This window comes from Mastomys coucha, unplaced genomic scaffold (assembly GCF_008632895.1).
Source record: "Mastomys coucha isolate ucsf_1 unplaced genomic scaffold, UCSF_Mcou_1 pScaffold6, whole genome shotgun sequence".
Taxonomy (NCBI): domain Eukaryota; kingdom Metazoa; phylum Chordata; class Mammalia; order Rodentia; family Muridae; genus Mastomys; species Mastomys coucha.
In genome coordinates this window covers 56,265,261-56,284,655 of record NW_022196912.1, presented here as the reverse complement: position 1 = coordinate 56,284,655, position 19,395 = coordinate 56,265,261, and the positions used below count along the sequence as shown (strand labels likewise).

Here is a 19,395-nt window from a genome sequence, read left to right as displayed (position 1 = left end):
CAAAAGGGAAACAAGAATGTGATTCAATTATATTTAATTGAAATATGTTTTTAAATGTTAACAAATTTGGATAAATTGAAATCGTAACTTTTTTCATCATAATGCAAAAAAAGTTGTTTTTTTTTTTTTAAAGACTATACCTATGCTTTCTTCACGGTGAGAGCAAATTCATTATTATTTCCAACTTAGGATATGATCAAAGGAAGTACATGCAGATTTATCTCACAACAAAGGGATTACAGCTCACATGTCACACTACAGGTCAATCCTTTTGAGAAATCATCATTTACCAGGCACTCTGCTAAGATCTTCACTTGGCCTGACTTGGTTGATACTCATCATGACCCGAGGAAGCACACCTACTATGCTACCTATTTAGCTGATGGGAAAACTAAAGTAAAAGTTTTGTCCAAGATCAAAAAAAAAAAAAAAAAAAAGTGGCTAAGTGTCTTGTGTGTTTGTTGAAAATATTTACTCGTTTCTATACTATAGTTAAATCGTTGTTCTGTTCTACACAGATATTGAGCCAAGAGTTCCTTAGTCTGAGGAGAAATAGACAGGTATGGTGCTGAGCTCTTGTGAGGCTAAGGCCAGAGTATTGTCATGAGTTTGAGGATGGCCTGGGCTACATAATGAGTCCTGCCTTGAAAATTCACAAAGAAAACGGCACAGCCATCTGCGTATGTGGTATATTCACGTGGCACTAATGCCAAACAGGACCCGGAGGGTTCAAGCTAACTTTTCCCATGCGTTCCTTCTCCATGCCAAGAACAAAGGAAGCACTAATCTTGGTTAAGCAGGCTGCAAAGGAGTCCTTAGTTGAAATTTGCTCCCTGACAAGTTAGTTTGTTTTTCTCAATGAAAATATGACTAGGGACATGAATTCTACTAGAATTCTATTAAACAAAGACAAAACTCGCCTAAGATTTAAGAATGTGATTTTATTTAGTCAAAACTTCTAAGGTTTAAGCAGTCTTAAGGTTTAAATGATGATGTCACTCGGTTTCTCACTGATCCATCACTAATGTACAGTTACTAATCATAATACCTTAGCACACAACACAAGCGGTAAAGTGCCCTCCCCTGGTCTGTGACACAGAGAGTGTGGCTCATGTCAGAATGTGAATGGCCTTCCCTCTGAAGTTCTCTTTATCTTCACTGAGGCACCTGAGAAAATATCACACTACCTTACGATTTATCTATTGAAAAAAATCAATTAAACTAATATGCAAAAATCAGACATTTTTACATATTAAAACCTCAACTTTAATACTGTTATTAAAAAACATCCACTATCTGTAACTTTCATCAGTATTTGGATAAAAAACATCTTCTAAAGAATTCTGTTTCAGAAAGAGATCCTTTCTGCCCTGTCACTATTTAATTTCACTGGTCTAGACAGAATCCTGATTATGCAAGTATTATACTATATCATATCCTGTTCCAGAAAGAACATCAATACATACTAAGCCAGCAACATATCCTTCAGCTTAAGCATGCCTTAGAGGGAAGATAAAAATAGGTTCAAAATGGATACTATGAAGCAATAAGTCATTTGCAATTTATTAAAAACCAGACAGAAAATCTCCATGTCCAATAAAAGACAGTCTATTCATTTATGACATACATGGTGCTGTTTTACAAAATAAGCTTCCTTTCAGCTTTACTGCTACAGCGACTACTTACTCAGCAAATAGTTGTAGAAAAAAATGGCCTTCAGTAATGTAATTCAGAGCCTTTGAACTATAATTCCCCACTCTCACATTTAGAGATTACCATAACATACGTTTTCTGAGCCAGGATAGAAACCAAACAAGCAAAAGCCAGTTCGTTCTAGTATATCTGACAGTCTCGAGACAGTCTCATATAAAGGTTATTGGCCATACACAAATGGATTTCTGCCATGCTGTCTCAGGCAAGCTCATACTGCAATTCCCTAGGAAGTGTGAGAGAAGAACAAGTAGTCGTTTGTAAACTTGTAAGCATCATATTAGGGATGAGCATGCCTCATTAAGGAATTTCCATTCCTTTCTGCCTCAGAAAGTTTGTGGGTCTGACTTATTACAACAAAGAGCAACTAGAACTAGGTTTATAATTAGCAAAATGTACATCTTCAGCTTCTACCAATGACATGGCAGACCTTGATTAGACTAAACAACTCTTGGATTATTTGATTTTTGTTGTTTTTTTCAAGACAGGGTTTCTCTGTTCAACTGCCCTGGCTGTTCTAAAACTTGCTTTGTAGATCAGGATGTCCTCAAACTCATAGATATCTGCCTGTCTCTACCTCCTGAGTGCTAGGATTAATAGCATCTACCACCATGCCTGGCAAGCTAAGCAACTTTCTTAAGGCAAAACAAAACTAAAAATTTCACGTAGCTAGAAGCTTTAATTCCTTCCCAACATGTCCTCTTTCCCTAAAGGTCTTGAAAAGTAAATTTCCAGTAGGAATGCATACAGAATTTCCCAGCAACAGTTGAATTGATGGTACTTCATGACCAGTTGTCAAGAGTCACCTCACTAGGGCATGGTAGCTCTGAATTCTCGATCTTCTAGATCACTTCATTTACTCCTGTCCCCATGTACATTTTATATCTTTATTATACTAAATGGGATAAATAAAACAGTGTGATGTACAATACTTAAAAGGTAAACATAATTCAAAAAGGACAATAATTTTAACATATACAGTGACATGATGTTTTCTAATGCTTTCTTCTTAAAAGATTAAACAAAAGAATGTCAGGAACACTGGAAAATGACGGTTGATATATTATAAGTAGAGAAAAAATCATTATTTGAGTTTATTATGTGCTGCTTGCTGTGTTCTCCTCGAGCAAGAACTTCACTACTGGGGAAATTTAGAATCACCTGAATTCTATATGTGAGCCATTATAAATTATGACTATAAATTCTACTGACTAATTCTTTCATTGGAAATAAAGAACAAATCATGTTTATTTATTATTTATAACCTACCTTCTAATAAGGATATGGAAAAAAAAAAAGAGAGTGAAAGAGGATTATAAATAAGCAACCATGGCAGAGCGCCCGAAGAAAACTAATGAAGGAAACTATATACTTTGTGCCAGATTATATAATTTAAGCTTTACAAATATCTCATTCAATTCCCAAAACTGCCCTACAGAGTAGGAAGCACTACCTCCCCGTCTGATACATGAGAAATCTGGAGCCTGAGACATGGAGCAAGCTGCCCAGTGGTTCATGGGTAGTCAAGGAGGAAGCCATCTTAACATGCAGCATCTGACTGCAGAGTCTTGGCTCATATCCACAGTGGTACCCTGTCTTTAAAAACAGAGTAATTGCTGGGCGGTGGTGGTGCACCCCTTTAATCCCAGCACTTGGGAGGCAACGGCAGGCGAATTTCTGAGTTCGAGGCCAGCTTGGTCTACAGAGTGAGTTCCAGGACAGCAGGGGCTACACAGAGAAACCCTAGAAAACCAAAAAAAAAAAAAAAAAAAACAAAACAAAAACAAAAACAAAAAAAACAAAAACAAACAAACAAAAACAAAACCAGAGTAATTCAGGAATTGACAGAGAAGAGCAAGACTGTGTTACAAGGAATAAATGTTTTAAAGACTATCAGTAAAACTGAAAAAATACTTGAAAATAATAAAGTTTAAACAATTAAGCCAGAAAATAACTCATGTTATATTCAGGCAAGCTACTAATTCCAAGGTCCTAAGTGAGACCTCTACAAATGGAAAGGGTATACTCAACAGTGTACGTCAGTAGAGATATCCTTATGCTACTGACACAATATGCCATGAGAAACACATTAAGGGACTGAAGTAACTATGACACCTCTTCCTTTCTCTTCGGGGTGCTTCTGTCTTCCACTGTTTTCTTCAACCACTCTGAATCATGATCCATTTGGTTACAAAGGCTGTAGGTCCAGGAGGCCACCAGGCCAGATCTGAGAAGGTCCCTTGAGAAATAGCACTAAGTGGCCCTCCCAGTATACTATTCCTATATAGAATGCTCCATTCAAAGAACAAGGAAACTGAACATTCAAATGACCAATGCTAGAGATTTTGATATTTTTATATGACATATATTCTTATATTTCAAAGAGATTTATACTTTATAAGGCAATTTACTATTTCCCAATATAAATTCCTATTATCAATCTAAGCCACTTCTCACATAATAATCAAATTATGGAGGATTTAATGCATGTCAAAGTCACACAACTTGAATTTCATCCAAAATATGGGAATGATTAATATCTTGGTTTGAACCAAATGGTGCAAAAGATCATGAGTTAATTAATCTATAAAAAATTACAAAGAATACTTTTTAAAAAGTTTGACTATTTCTACCACTTGAAACTTATTTATAGCCTGAAAGTTAGTAATAATAAAGTGGAAAGTAAACATTTAAAGGGCCATGTTTTTATGAGCTAATTGGGAAAATAAGGGAAGACAATGGCCTCATCCAAACCAACAATAGCAAAATTAATCCAAACTTCAATAGAGCATCTTTGAAAATTCTTAATGCCGTAAGTCTAGCTATGTTGTGTTGTATAACAGTTAATACTTATCCTCTAGGACAGAGGTGTGAGGCACCAGAAACTGAGGATGAAATGATGGTAACACTGGGATGGGCAACGGCAGAGCGCAAAAGTGTGGGCATTAGTGCCAAAGGTCAACAGTGCAGGCATCAACAGCAGAGCTCAACGGAATGGGCATTAAGGTCTCTATCTAGAATGGAATGCAATGGAAGTATTAGGAAGTCTCAATGGTCCTGTTATTTCCTGAGTGAGGTAACTCAATCCCAAAAGAACACACATGGTAAGCACTCATTGATAACTGGATACTAATCCAGAAGCTCGGAATACCCAAGATACAACCCACAAACCACATGAAACTCACGAAGAAGGAACACCAAAGTGTGGGTACTTCAATGCCTTCTTAGAAAAGGGGAACAAAATACCCATGGAAGGAGTTACAGAGACAAAGTGTAGAGCAGAGACTGAAGAATGACAATCCAGATACTGCCCCACCTGGGGATCCATCCCATATAAAATAACCAAACCAAGACACTATTGTGGATGCTGACAAGTGCCTGCAGACAGGAGCCTGATATAGCTGACTCCTGAGAGGCTCTGACAGTGCCTGGCAAATACAGAAGTAGGTGCTCACAGCCATCCGTTGGACTGAGCACAGGGTCCCCAATGAGCTAGAGAAAGGACCCAAGGAGATGAAAGGGTTTGCAGCCCCATAGGAGGAACAACAATATGAACTAACTAGTACCCTTAGAGCTCCCAGGGACTAAACACCAACCAAAGAGTACACATGGTGGGACTCATGGCTCCTGCTGTAGCAGAGGATGGCCTAGTCGGTCATCAATGGGAGGAGAGGCCCTTGGTCCTATGAAAACTCTATGCCCCAGTGTAGGGTAATACCAGGGCCAGGAAGCAGGAGAGGGTGGGTTGGTGGGCAGGGGTTGGGGAGGAACAAGGGGCGTTTTTGGAGGGGAAACCGGAAAAGGGGAGAACATTTGAAATGTAAATAAAGAAAATATCTTATAAAAAAAGGAAATCTCAAACGCTTCTCCTCTTTATCTCAAATGATTTTGACCAACAGTGCAAAATGCTTCCAATGATGTTTTCTAAGAGAATAGACTATGCTACACCAAAATACTCCAAACTGGCAAACTGGCATAAGGTTTGCTGCAATAAAGACAGTTGAGAAGCAGGAAATACAGAGAATTCTGTCCTTCCTCACTCTGCCTAAAAGCAGGACCCTGACAAAAACAACCCCACCTACTCTTCTATCTGGGAGAATAGTAGTCACTAATGAAGAGCACAGTAGGCCTTTGTGGGCCTAGAGTCAGCGGCAGATGTGCCACATCAACCACTTTTATTTTATCAAGCCAACCTTTGCCATTTATTTGCCTTCCCACTAATTGTTGCCCCTTAGAAACTCAATACCTTCTTTTGTTTAGTCTCTTCTCTTAAAATACACTGTTCGTGAAGATGCTATATAAGCTGAAATTCAAAACCACCTCAGAAAATTACTCATTCCCTGGCTATCTCCCATGTATAGATTAACTCCTCCTCCTCCTCCTCCTCCTCCTCCTCCTCCTCCTCCTCCTCCTTCTCTTCCTCCTTCTTCTCCTTCTTCTTCTTCTTCTCGTCCTCCTCCTCCTTCTCCTCCTCCTCCTCATCCTCCTCCCTTTCCTCCTCCATCATCATTATTTTTGAGACATTGTGTTGCCCTGCTGTCGTTAGAACTGAGCAGCCCAAATTGTCCTCACATTTCTGATGCTCCTGCTTCTTTCTGCCTCCAAGTGTGTGTGCCAACCCATCCATCATCTTCTCCCCTCAGTTCGTCTTCTGTTACAGAGGTATGTAACAAATGGCTGAGAAAAAAGTTCCTCTCTCCAGCCCAATACCATGCAGAGTGCTATAACTGTATCCCTCTCTTCAGTGGGAAACATTGGAAATGGAAAAGCCTAATCAGCATCATAACAGGCTGAGGTAATGTTAGTGCTACCTCAGGTCGCTGTGGAAAGTGGGCAGGAGGTGTGGAAGCAGCCCTCAGTTGCCTTCTGGACACTGAGATCTGGTTCTCACGAGTGGATGATGGCTGGGGAGACACTGTATTCCAAGAGAATGACTGCCCAGTGGAAAGCGAGGAGACACATTAACCTTATCCGGAGGTCTCTCATCTGCTTAGTTACTACTGTCTCTTGCAATGACCAGTTCCTAACAAGGAGATCCTGATGGGTGGCTGAAAACTTTTCTCCACGATTAAGATCTAGTTATATTAAGGAGCCTTAAGCCCAGGTCTTAACCAATTCTAATTTTTATTTTTTATAGCTGTCTTAAGTATCCCCAAACAGGAAACAAAGCTAGCTCATAGACAAAGACTTTCCCCTTTTCTTCCTCAACCACAAGACCAACACTAATGGCAGGCCATTTCTTTGAAAAGTCTTACTAGATAAGATCATTAGTGCACTCATTTTAAAACTAAAGTAGCATTATGATCATGTGATCCTTGGAGTAAAAAGAAATGGAAACAGGAAGTCTATGGAGACAGACTGTGCAAAGCAATTCACTCACCTAAGAAAGCAACACTCTTTCTGTTAATATCGAAGGCTAGATTCTGTATAAATATCTGCTAGGGAGAGACTGACCAAACCATCTGATAGCTGTGTCAGGTAAAGGATTAAATGTCACACGAGTAGATACATTTTTAAAGTATAAGCTAAATTTTAACTATCAACATCAGTAGCACAATCTGAAACTACCTTTTGCTATTTTCTTTGCATAATAAAAAAGTGAAACAAAACTCTCTAAGACAACAAATTTTAAAGATAAAAGGGATACAATTCTCTTAAAGGGATAAACAATCACATGTCTATTGTTTCATAGCACTGCACAATCACCACACTAAAGAAACAGTTAAAAATGATGATGATGATGATGATGATGATGGTGGTGGTGGTGGTGGTGGTGGTGGGTCTGGCTGCATGACATATCGCAATGACTCTAATTTCAAAATCCATAAATTTCCCTCTTGGGGGAAATTCTTAAAAAGGTAAATGCTATATAATTAAATGACCTAGGAAATATGTATCAAGGATACTCTGAGAAGGATTTCAACATCATAACAACACTAGAATTGTCAAGTAGCATTTTGTGAGATTTCAGTAGTGCAAAGAAGCAATCACCAGACTAAAGGGGTGGCCTATACAATAGGAGAAAAAGTCTTTGTATAGGCCTGATAGCTAGAATACATAAAGAGCCATATGTCACAAACCCCCAAATTACACAATAATTGGTGGGCCAACAAACTGAACAGAGAGTGTCTCAAATGAAATTTTCTTCAACACCTTTAGCCATTGGTAAAATGTACACTAAAATTGCTTTATGAGTCTATCTCATACCAATCAGAAGAGCCCACCAAGAAAGAAATAACAACCAATGTAAGCAAGGATTCAGGGAAAAAGGAAGAACCCAGAAACACTGGTGGAGGGCCATGTAAATTGGTAAAGCCACTGTGGGAATCAATATAAAACATTAAAAGCGTTAACTACCATGATCTAGCCATATCACTACCAGACTTTAAGTTTGAGAAAATTGCACATCTCTGTTGATTCCTGCACTACTCATACTAGTAAAGACAGAGAACCAGCCTCCGTGTGCACAAACAGATGCATTGGTAGATTGCTATGTTAGTAAAGTAACAGAGACTCAGAGAGGAATACCACATGTTTACATCATTTGCAGAACGGAAACGTAAGTGGGGAAAGAAATGTGTCTAAGCATGTGCATGTCTCTATGTATGTCAGGAAATGAAAATCTAGAAACTAAGAGAAGAGGGAAGGAGCATATGGAATCTGTATGAAATGAAGAGGGGACTACTTGGGGAGAGACATGGGCCAGCAAGAAATGTGGGCCAGCAAGAAACAGACAGGAGAAGGGGAGATAATGAAGGTGTTGTGGGGTAAGATGAATTTTAAAAAGTATAGTCACACCTGTATAGAAATGCCATCCCTAGACCTTTTGAATTCTGACTAAGAATTAATTGGGTTAGGGAGGAGAGCACACGCTTTCATCTTTCTCCAGGGAATGTGTTAGAAGATTAACAGGAAAGCAAGCTGCTTCTGAGCAGAGGGCGCAGAAGTAGACATACGTAGGAGGAGGGTCCACAAGACCAGGGCCAGGGAGCATGATGGTCTGCAGGAGCGGTGAGTGTCTTACGCTAGTTCTTAGAGTTCACACCATTTGATCACTGCAAGCACTGTATCCCTGACATTCTGCGAAGGAGAAATCAGTCTGATCTAGACATGGTCGTTATTTTGACTTTGTGAAATACTAATTTTTTTTGTTAGGAGACCATTTTTAATAAGGAATGTTAAACACAAGTAAATCAAAGCTTTCTATATACTTAGGGGTGAAGTAGGCCTTTGAAAACAAAGAAAAATAAAGTTTAAGAAGCTGTAAATGAAAACAGAATGATTAAATAAAAAAAAAAAATCGATGCAATTCAAGCCCTTAGTATCAATAAATAAATCTTTTGTGTATTTTTTTAATCCTAAAAGGATGTTCTGAGGGTTTTTTCTTTGTGGGTTAGTTTTTTTTTTTTTAATTTTTTGTTTGTTTATGAATATGAAATCCAGTGTGGCTCCTGGCTATAATCCCAGTACTCTGGAGGCAGAGGCAGGAAGATCACTAGGAGTTCAAGGCCAACCTGGTCTACATAGCAAGCTCCAGGCTAACTAAGACTACATAGTGAGACAACTCAAAATACAAACAAACAAACCAACAAAATGCATACTAACTACCACACCCTGATATACCATACTATATAAAGGCAAAACACAGAAACTACCCTTATTTTTCTCAGCATTTTGAACCTAAGTAGAATATAAGGTTTGGGAGATGTGGTTTTCTTTATGCCTTCTCTAGATGAGCATTTGGCCTTAGGTGGAGCTTATTTGCTGGCTAAATGCGTGATTGAGCAGGCGTCCATAACTGCACAGTAGTGGTGTGAAATACACATGCTGAACTGCCATAAAGTAGGCACTCCCTGCTTAACTTATAATCCAAAACTTCCAACTGCTTAGGGGATAACACCAGGCCTTCACCCGATGATTTTTATGTACTATTATTTTCAGCATGACAGTGTTTGCAAATGGTGGCTCCCTGGAGACAGGTCTGAGAGCACAGTGTAACATGAAACAACTCTTACTGATGCACTCAACGCTCTGGCTCTCTCTTATTAAGCAGCACATCCCTATCTGAGTCCTGGAGGGGAAGGATGATAGCAAGACTAAGGGACTAATGGCATGGTCTTTTAACTCTTTGCCTCAACAGGAAAGCAAAACATAAAAGCTTCCTTTAACTGCATCACTACACACCCGTCCCCCCTCCCCCTACAGTATCAAGTACTCTGCAAGATGCTGAGAACCTGAAGGTGAAGGGAGGATAGAGGCACACCTTTGATCATTCCTTTGTCAATGCCAAATTCTTCTGTGACATAAATGGCACCGAATACCAAAGAAGTCCTTGTGAAGTACTTACTATGTGTGACAGAGGCTTATCCCATAGAGACTCCAGGAAAACTAAATTATTCTGAATGCCCTACAGGAAGCAACCTGGGTGTTCATGAAGAAAGACAGAGACGACCATGATACTAGTGAGGGGAGGCTCACTAACCTGCTCCTGCCTTAAAAAGCAGGATTAGGGAGAAGAGGGCTTTCTGCTGTCCTTGTATAATAAATACACCACTACTTAAGAGACTCAAGCTGCCTGCATAAATGCAAAGCAAAAGAGAAGCCTAATCAAGTTCATGTACTCTGTGAGTTTCGGGTTTTCTAAAACTCTAGTTTTTCTTACCATAAAATGCTATATAAAAAAAATTAGAGTGGTTATGTGATACAAAGTGTGTTCTAGATTTGAATAAAACCTTTCCTTGTTCAAGTCTTCATATTTGTATCCCCCTTCCACCCCTACCTCTGCTCCAGTAGCTTCCTTAAAATCACTACCATTACAGGCAACCAGTATTTGTGGTCCATTTTTCTCATGTGTAGCACAAGAGTGAACAAATGAGGGATAAAGCACAGATGTGATTAATTTGGAGGTGACAACACCACCAATCCCCAAGCACCTGCTGGAACAATCAAATGATGGAGAAGAGGGAAGTGGGAAACAGTTGTGCTTGTCAACAGGAGGCCCCGGGGAAGGTCTCTATGGGTCACTGCTGGACAGACACCCACAGTGAATCTGTGCCAACATGTCTAGACACAGCAGGAAATGCTCTGGGCCTGATAGAACCACTGTCGCTGCCACAATTCAAGGAGGGGCTACGAATGCCTCCTCTACCTATTTTAACTCTGTGCACTGTGCCCCTTGCTAGTCTGGCTGGGCCATTTTCCTTACACTGCTTTTCTTTGTTTTGGAAAGATTACAAATTTTATTGAGTGTTGTAATATGAAATTACAAAACCAGACCTAGGCCTACAACCTATCACAGTCAAAACACTAAATATTTCTAAATTATGTAAAAATGTAGATGGCGAACTTGTCTGATCAGGTCATGGTAAGCTTCAAGTAGTGAAACAAACAAGACAGCTAGCATAGAGCAGGGGGATTAAAACCTGTAAAGGCGCTATTAACCTTGCTATATAGTACTATACACAGATATATAGATATCCTAAGCTCTTATATTATGTCTGCTTCTGAACAGGGCCACTGGAAGCTATTCATAGCTTTTTTTATAAGAAGCTATTCATAGCAATTTTATAAGACTCTCCGCATCTGGACACAGGATTCCCAACTTCCTTACTCCTGTTCCCACTGCAGTGTTTCAGGATGCAATCCCTCTTCAGGCTTCTGATTCCCATTTCTTGAGCACTCCTGGCTAACATAAAATGTACTGCATATTACCCTTTTGCTAGTAGGTCTCTCTAAACTTTAAGTAACTGCGATTTCTTAGCTAAAACATCACCCATTCCTTGGAATGTATGATTTCTGGAAGAATGAAAGGGTAGCCACCACATACATCTAGCTAGGGAAATGTATACTTCCTCTATGGGTTCAAAAATCCTCCTCCCCATAGCCAGGACCCACCGATAAACTCCTGGGTACGGAGCAACATCCTATGCATTTAACATTCAAGAAATCCCTCCAGGAAAGCACTGTTATCTTCATTAAGTCCCACCAGTTAACAGCTGTAAGAGATGTGCAGTTACACGCCCAGGCTGATGGAGCAAAGTCAGGATTTCTACCCAGATTTTCTAACCACAGAGTGTGGCCACTTAGCCACACTGCAAGGGTGGACAAGACACAGGTGATGTGTGTCTCTCCCAGACAGACAGAAAGAATAGCCATTTTACAGTTAAGTAAGGATCTGGATTTTTAAAATGCCTGTGCTTTACCTACTGTATTCAGTACTTTCTCTCTCCCTTAAATGACAGAATTGGACTGAATAAAGCATAATTGTAGGCAAAAGAAAGCTCCTATGGAAATGAAACCTTTCAAGAAAAATGAGTTTAACTGCATAATAGTAGAAAAAAAAATCTAACTTCAGAAAAGTATGTGAAAAAGGAACCAACAGAAAGTAAACTTCATCTATGCAATTACTAGGATTAAGCATACCCTGCTGCTAATTTCTCTTATAGCCCACGCCAGCAGCTGATGTGTATGAGCAGCCTTGCCCCAGCCAGGGATCAATGGGTGGTACTCAGGCCAAATTCTCTTCTGAGTCCAAAGTGATGAATTAGTCCCAAGACAAAATTACAAAGCTAATTAATAAGGACTTAGACTACATAAACAAAAGAACCAAAGTTACACAACGACCACTAAGCCAAGGCTCAGAATCAAACATATAACAGTCTCTCACTGAAGTTGACTTTTTCAGCTAACTGGCTGGCCAGAGAGTGAAGTTCACTAGACAGAATTATTTACACTCTGATGCAGATGAAGCACCATGTATGAAGGGAAGATACACACTGACGTACAGCTGCACATCCTATGTAAAGCACTACACCATGATTCTTTGTATCTCACATGATGCCAAAGCCATTTCTTTCTTTCTTCCTTCCTTCTTTTCTTCCTTCTTTTCTTCCTTCCTTCCTTTCTTTCTTTCTTTTTCTTTTTCTTTTCTTCTCTTATTTTCTTTTTTTTTTTATTTTTGGTTTTTCAAGGTAGGATTTCTCTGTGTAGCCCTGGCTGTCCTGGAACTCACTCTGTAGACCAGGCTGGCCTCAAACTCAGAAATCTGCCTGCCTTTGCCTCCCAAGTGCTGGGATTAAAGGCATGCACCACCACTTCCCATTTAAGAGTCATTTCTTACGTGCCAGCTAAAGGCAACCCAGTAGCATAGACTGCCAGTTCCCTTTCTCTGGAAAATTACAATTCACAGGCCCATCCCAAGGCTCAAACAGTTCGCAACCACACCCTCAGCTCTTCCTTTCTCTCGACTAATCTCCCGTTTGCAAACTCAAGTCTGTTTCCTGATGCTCCTCTCCTATGGGGCCTGGGGCCATCAGTGATTTCCCCTCTGCTTCAGTGTAGCCTCTTCCTCATTACTTGATCCTTCCTGTCCAATCATCAAAGCTCAAGTTTCTACCATTCTAGATCTTAAAAGGATGAGCTCTATATAGACCCCTTACTTCACATTTAACGGTAAACATAAAATGACTGGGGAAGAACGCTGCACATTATGAACACGACAGATAAGGAATATGGAGTGGGGATAGGAAATATTGATTCCTACACAGCCTACCCTGTTAAAGTACCAGCTTCACTTGACTGTGGGCAAGGTCTCTAGGTTGCATCATCTACAAACCAACGAATACTAGTAATACGTACCTCATAAGCTAGTTGTAAGAACTCAGTCAGGAAATATTTTTAAAAGAACTTAGAATAGTGTTTGACATATAAAGAGCATTATATAGGTGTTTGCTCCATGAATATAATAAAATAAGGTACCAAAGATACAGAGGGCACTCTCCCTCCCTGCCTTCCCCAGCTATTCCTTGTGGAATGAGGAAATCAATCTTCCAGCTAGATAAATGTTCTCTGAAAATGTTTTGCTCATGTGAAACAATGTGGCAAACTCATTTTTTGAACAAATAATTATCTTTCATAGAAAGAAGTTATATGAAGGTTGTATTGGACTTCAATGAATAGTCTGTAATTTTCAATGATCACTACTAGGCTCTATGGGCTGGTGTGCTGCTATCCAAGTAGCTGAGGAGAGCAAACTTGAATGATGATGTGAGGTAGGCATATGCTAACCAGATGCTGTCAGAACATGCCTCCCTCCTTTCTGAGCTTTACACTAAGGAGGGTCCATACCATGATCAGAATCCCAATCTCCCGGGCCACCTTCAGGCAGATTCAATAACTGTTTAGAAACCAAAAACCAGGGTTTTAAAACAAAGCTTCAGTCAAGGGATGATTTAGGGACTTAAAAGCTCAAAACCATCTGCCTTGGTCGGGACTCAAGGGGATGTTGCGTACTTCACATTTTTGGTAGACATATAGGAAGGTGATACCTCATGCTGGCTCCCTTTGTACTGGATATCTGTGAGGTCAGAATTTAAGCTTTTCATCCTTGGAAGAGATGAGCAGCTGGCACTGCCCCACAGACCTTCAGGTCCTCTGGGAGGAGCTGCTAACATTGGTCAGCAGTAAGAACACTTGCTATACAAACCTGGTGACCCAGTGTGATCCCCTGGAAGGTATGTAAACATGGAAGGGGACCACTAATTTCAAAAATGTGCCCTCAGAATTTGCACATTGTGTGCCATGACATATGAACGATCCCACTGATCATGCAGAAACATATACAATCATGTCACACTCTTTGGGGTGACTTGGAGATCAGCACGAAACTCACTGCTAAGCTCAAAATTCTGACTCTCTTCCAGAGACCCACATAGTACAAGACAAAGTTAAGAAGTGCATAAACTCCACAAGCTGTTTACTGACCTCCACGTGGGCAATGACATGCCCCATGAATAAGCAAATGGAAAATGTTATAAAAGAATCCTCTCAAAGGATTCGATTTTAGAAACCAATTTCTATAGACTAGATTACTTCTGGAGCCTCACGCTGGTTTCAGTATCTGTATTATCGATAATAAATGATGACAATAAAATGCCTGGTGACGAACTCATTGTGCTGATTGTTTTTGTCAAGTGACACAAAATAGAGTCACTTGGGAAGAGGAAAGCTCAGTTGAGGAACTGTCTCCATCAGACTGGCCCATGGGCAAGTCTAGAGGGCATTTTCTTAATTGCTAACTGATGAAGGAGAGAGCCCAGCCTGCTATGGACTGTGCCATCCCTGGCTGGTGGGCCTGGGCCCTTTGAAAAAGGAGCTGAACAAGCCAGAGAAAAGCAAGCCAGTAGTCACTGGTCTCTGCTTCATTTCCAGCTGCCAAGTTCCTCTTACACCCTTGCTTTGGCTTCCTTTGATGATGGACTATAACCCAAATAAGCCCCTTCTAGCCCAAGCTGTTTTTAGTGATGCCATCTATCACAGCAACAGAAACAAAACCAGTATTCCCACAAGGCACTAAAAGCACAGTTTAAATTTGCAGTTCTAAGATGATGTGACCATGGACTAAAGGAAGCAAGAACTGTTCTGAGTTCCAAGACCAAAGAAAAAAGGCCAAGGCAAGAGGTCACAGTTGCTGCATCACTAATAAGGCCAGTATTAAGATGTCTACATCTTGTGCCTCTTCAGGAAGGGACATAAGGCTCTGCGTTACATGGAAGTTTGATCACTGTGTTCTCTGTGTCAGCCTCAGGAAGATAAACAATCAGATCCAGTACTGTTCAAATACCTAGTATTTAAGTTTGAGAGAAGGGAGACACGTGCAGCCCCATCAGGAAGCAAGGTAGGGAGGAATTCCAGCTTGACTCTTCCTCATGTCATTACAGAATATGAAGGGACTGAGGAGTGAGGGCAGGAAGGCTACAGATGAATTCTTAGCCCAGAGACATTGCTGGCCTGGAGAAAGGTACTTTCTGGCTTAAATTGGATACCAAAAATGCACTATTATTGGGGATCTTAAGCACAGGCTATTTTCCTATTTTTACCAAGGGAATAGGAACCAATCACAAGAAGTGCTGAACATGGACTCCTAAATGGAATGTTTTACAAAATTTGAAAATGTTTTCAGCAAGAGAAACCAAAAGAAGCTAATATTAAATCAATTAATTTTAATGATGTTACTATTATCATTTTTTTTCCCAAGACAGGGTTTCTCTGGCTGTCCTGGAACTCACTCTGTAGACCATGCTGGCCTTGAATTCAGAAATCTGCATGTCTCTGCCTCTCAAGTGCTGGGATTAAAGCCATGCGCCACCACTGCCTGGCACTATTATAAATTATTAAGTATATCTTTATGGTGTGGTAAATATGATAAAAATATAATGGTATGATATTGACTCTGTTATTAATCATATTGATAATTTTATATCAGTTATCATTCTATTAATACCAATATAAAAATCATTGAACTGTTTGTTTTGTGAACTCAACTACAGTATTTGTGAAAAATATGGGAATTTATTTTTCAGAATTTCATATTAATAGAAACAAGCTGAAGAGCTCTTTCACACTTGATACCCTTCTTAAAAACATAACTGAGAGTATATCATACATCCAAAGTTTTCAAGATTGTGTAAAACTATAGGTAAACCAAAAACATTTCAATAGAAAATGACAATGCCAAACCAGATATGGTGGCAAAGATCTTTTATTCATGGCACTTAGGAGGCAGAAGCAGGCAGATCTCTGAGAGTTCTATGGCAGCCTGGATCTACATTGAGAGTTCTAGGATAGCTGAGGTGACACAGTGAATGAGACCTTGTCTCTAAAAGACAAAAATAAAGAACAACAAAGAAAAGTGGGTGTTATTGCTAAGAATCATTCATAGGCCTTAAGTGCAGAGCTATAACAGGTCCGTACTTTAAATCCTTTTCTTCCCTTTGAGAATTAATTTGCGATGGGAAAATTTCTTCAAGGATACCAATTCATTTCCTCCAACTGTGTTTCTGGTTGATTCTGGAAGCGTATTATCATTGTTACTACCACACTTCATATATAGCCTCACTTCACAAAAACACCACCTTCCACATTTCATATACCAAGAAATAAAAGTCACACTTATCAGTACATAAAAACTAATTCAGTGAAGTTATCTATCATGTGATATTGTTACAAGTGCATTAAAATAAAGACTTCACATATATTTCCCAGAAAAACAGGAAAGTACTCCTAGATTACTCCATTTATGAATCAGTGTGTGTGGCTGAGAGTTACTTAAGAGCCTTGCTATTTATTTTATTAAGTACTCTTAAAAGCACTGTACAAATGGATCATTATGTGTGACTCGAGTACTTCCATCCTAATTCATAATTTAAATGTGAAACCTTCCTTTAAAACATAAAGGACTTTATACTTCCATTCAAAGTAAATATAGTTCTTTTAAAGTCTCAGGAAGAGTTCAAATGCTTGGCTGGGTGCACAAAGCATCCACTCTAAGTCTTTCCCTACCCATTAAAAGTCTGGGCTGGGGATAGCACTTAGCAACAGGGAGTCACTTAGCAGGCATAAGGCCTGGGACTTGATTCCTCACACCCTACAAAGCCAAAACTCATAATGAAAAGCCTAGCACAGAGAGCCATGACAGGTAAGAGAGCACTGACACAAGCACAAACTTTGTGCTTTTCCCAGCTCTGCTGCTTCGACGGGGAGGATCTGCAAAGCTCTTCCTCTGTACCATTGATCCAGACACAGAAAGATCGATGCTACTATTTACTGAAAAACTGAAAGACAAAAGGTGCTGATTTCCATAAGTAACCATTACACAAAGCAACTAAAATGAAAGCAAGCTTGGTACCGAGGCCACATAGGATTCTATAGATCTTTTGATTTCCCAGGAATCCTCAAATCTATCCAACCTTAATGAAAACATCTAGAGGGAAGGTAAATGAGAAACGCGGAGTTTTATAAAATGAACTGAGGCTGGTAGATAAAAAAAAAAAATTATCTGAAAGCATTAAATTATCTGAAAGCATCTAATATGCAAATCCACCATAGTTACAAGAAACTCAAGTCCTGTGTCCACATGCCATTACCTGATTGGGCGATTCTCTTTACTGTCAAAGAGCGAAAAGATGACCTCCAGTTCCTCTCCCAGGTTGGAACACATGAGGCTCTTCATCTGGACAAAGAGGTGGTGACTGCTGGCCTGCACAGGGGTGTCTTTCTTCCGATGTCGATGTTCCATCTGAATGATACCCACCCCACCAGGAAAAACACATCAGCACAGACTGAAAAAAAAACAATGGCACAATGCCTTGGAGTACTGGGGACTGCCTATAGTACAATTTTTGTTCATGCTAGATTCAGTATCTAATCTAAATTTCAAATTTTCTTCTAGCTTCATCAAGTCTACTGCTTTAAGATTTCCTTTAAATTTTTAATGCTAAGGAGATATAAACTCATGGCATAGATTCAGGAAGGAGGAAGTTCAAAGAATTTCTGTGATCTTAATCAACTTGCAGGATGAGACCAAACCAGTCATCCTAGAGAATAGACAAGAGAGCTAGCCTGGTAGGGTTGCTTGTAAACCCAGTAGCTTGGGAGGTAGAGGCAGGAAGATTTCAAGTTTAAGACCAATCTGCCTACAGAGTTCAAGGCCAGACTGCACAACTTCTCCCTTCTTCTCTCCCTCTCCCACCCTTCTGTCCATATGTGTGTGTCTGGTGTGTGTGTGTGTGTGTATGTATGTATGTTTGAGATATATGTATGTTAGAGATGTATATATGTATTTTAGAAATGTTGCCCAGTAGTAGAGCACTTGCTTAGCATAGGATATACAAGACTTTATGTTTAATACTCAGAACAGGAAACAAAACAACAACAAAATAACCCCCCAAACAAACAAACAAACAAACAAAAAACCCTTCAAACTACAGTTACAGATCATTTGATAAATGAAAGCTGAAGAACATTTCTATAACTTCTCATTGATCATACTTTTAAATTTTACTTTGAAAATTATACTAACCCACGAAGCTTCTGTGGTTTCAGAATGAGGCAGTGACAAGTCTTATGGTACCACTAAAGCAAGGGCGTGTTCCTAACTCCCTATGGAGCTCTGGAGAGATGGTCATGGAGCCTATAAGGAAGCTAAGGTTAGGAAGAAACTCTAGGGTATTCCTTCTCATCTTGTCCTCACTGCACTCAACTGTTGTCAAACTTAGGGTAAAGGGATAGCATTGAAAAGTCCAGACAGTCCAGGAAGGAAAGAAATCACCTATGGGGCTACAGGTGGGAGACCATGAGAACAAGTGCCCAGTCAGTAAATACCTGTTAGGTATCTACTTCACGCTAAGTGCTGGGAATGCAACAGTAAACAGACATAGAAGCATTCCACACTTCATGGAGACAAGAACCAACCAGCGGGATAAAATGCCAGGAAAACTGATGTGTGAATACACAAAGACACACCCACCCATTCATACACACAGATGCTCACAGACATAGACAGACAGACAGACAGACAGAGAGATACAGACACACACAGACACAAACGCGCACACATGTGCATGCATGCATGCACACATACACACACACAGAGAGGCACAAACGCACACACAGATACATACACAACCGAACACCAAGAGTGATGAAAGGGGGACTCTATATTGTAAAAAGAGCCCAAAAGGGTGTTTTGATTTGAGCTTGGGAAGTCAGAATACCTGGAAAACTGCCCCTGTAGTAAAGTACAATAGAAGAAGCAAGAATTGTGGCCTCTTAAATAGGGCCAACATTGTACAATCTATATACACTGTCAGCTTGTTTGTTTGTGACAGTTTCTTGCTGTGTACAACA

General features: G+C 39.8%; 1 protein-coding gene across 7 annotated transcripts in view; it reads right to left on the bottom strand.

The window, feature by feature from the left end:
• Positions 1-19,395, bottom strand: part of Dock4 (dedicator of cytokinesis 4) — a 411,188-nt gene that overhangs the window by 176,797 nt on the left and 214,996 nt on the right. For all 7 annotated transcript variants that reach the window (XM_031357369.1, XM_031357376.1, XM_031357375.1 and 4 more), the window contains exon 8: positions 17,634-17,785. In XM_031357369.1, the coding sequence (XP_031213229.1) occupies positions 17,634-17,785 (152 nt within the window). The remainder of the gene's footprint in view (positions 1-17,633; positions 17,786-19,395) is intronic.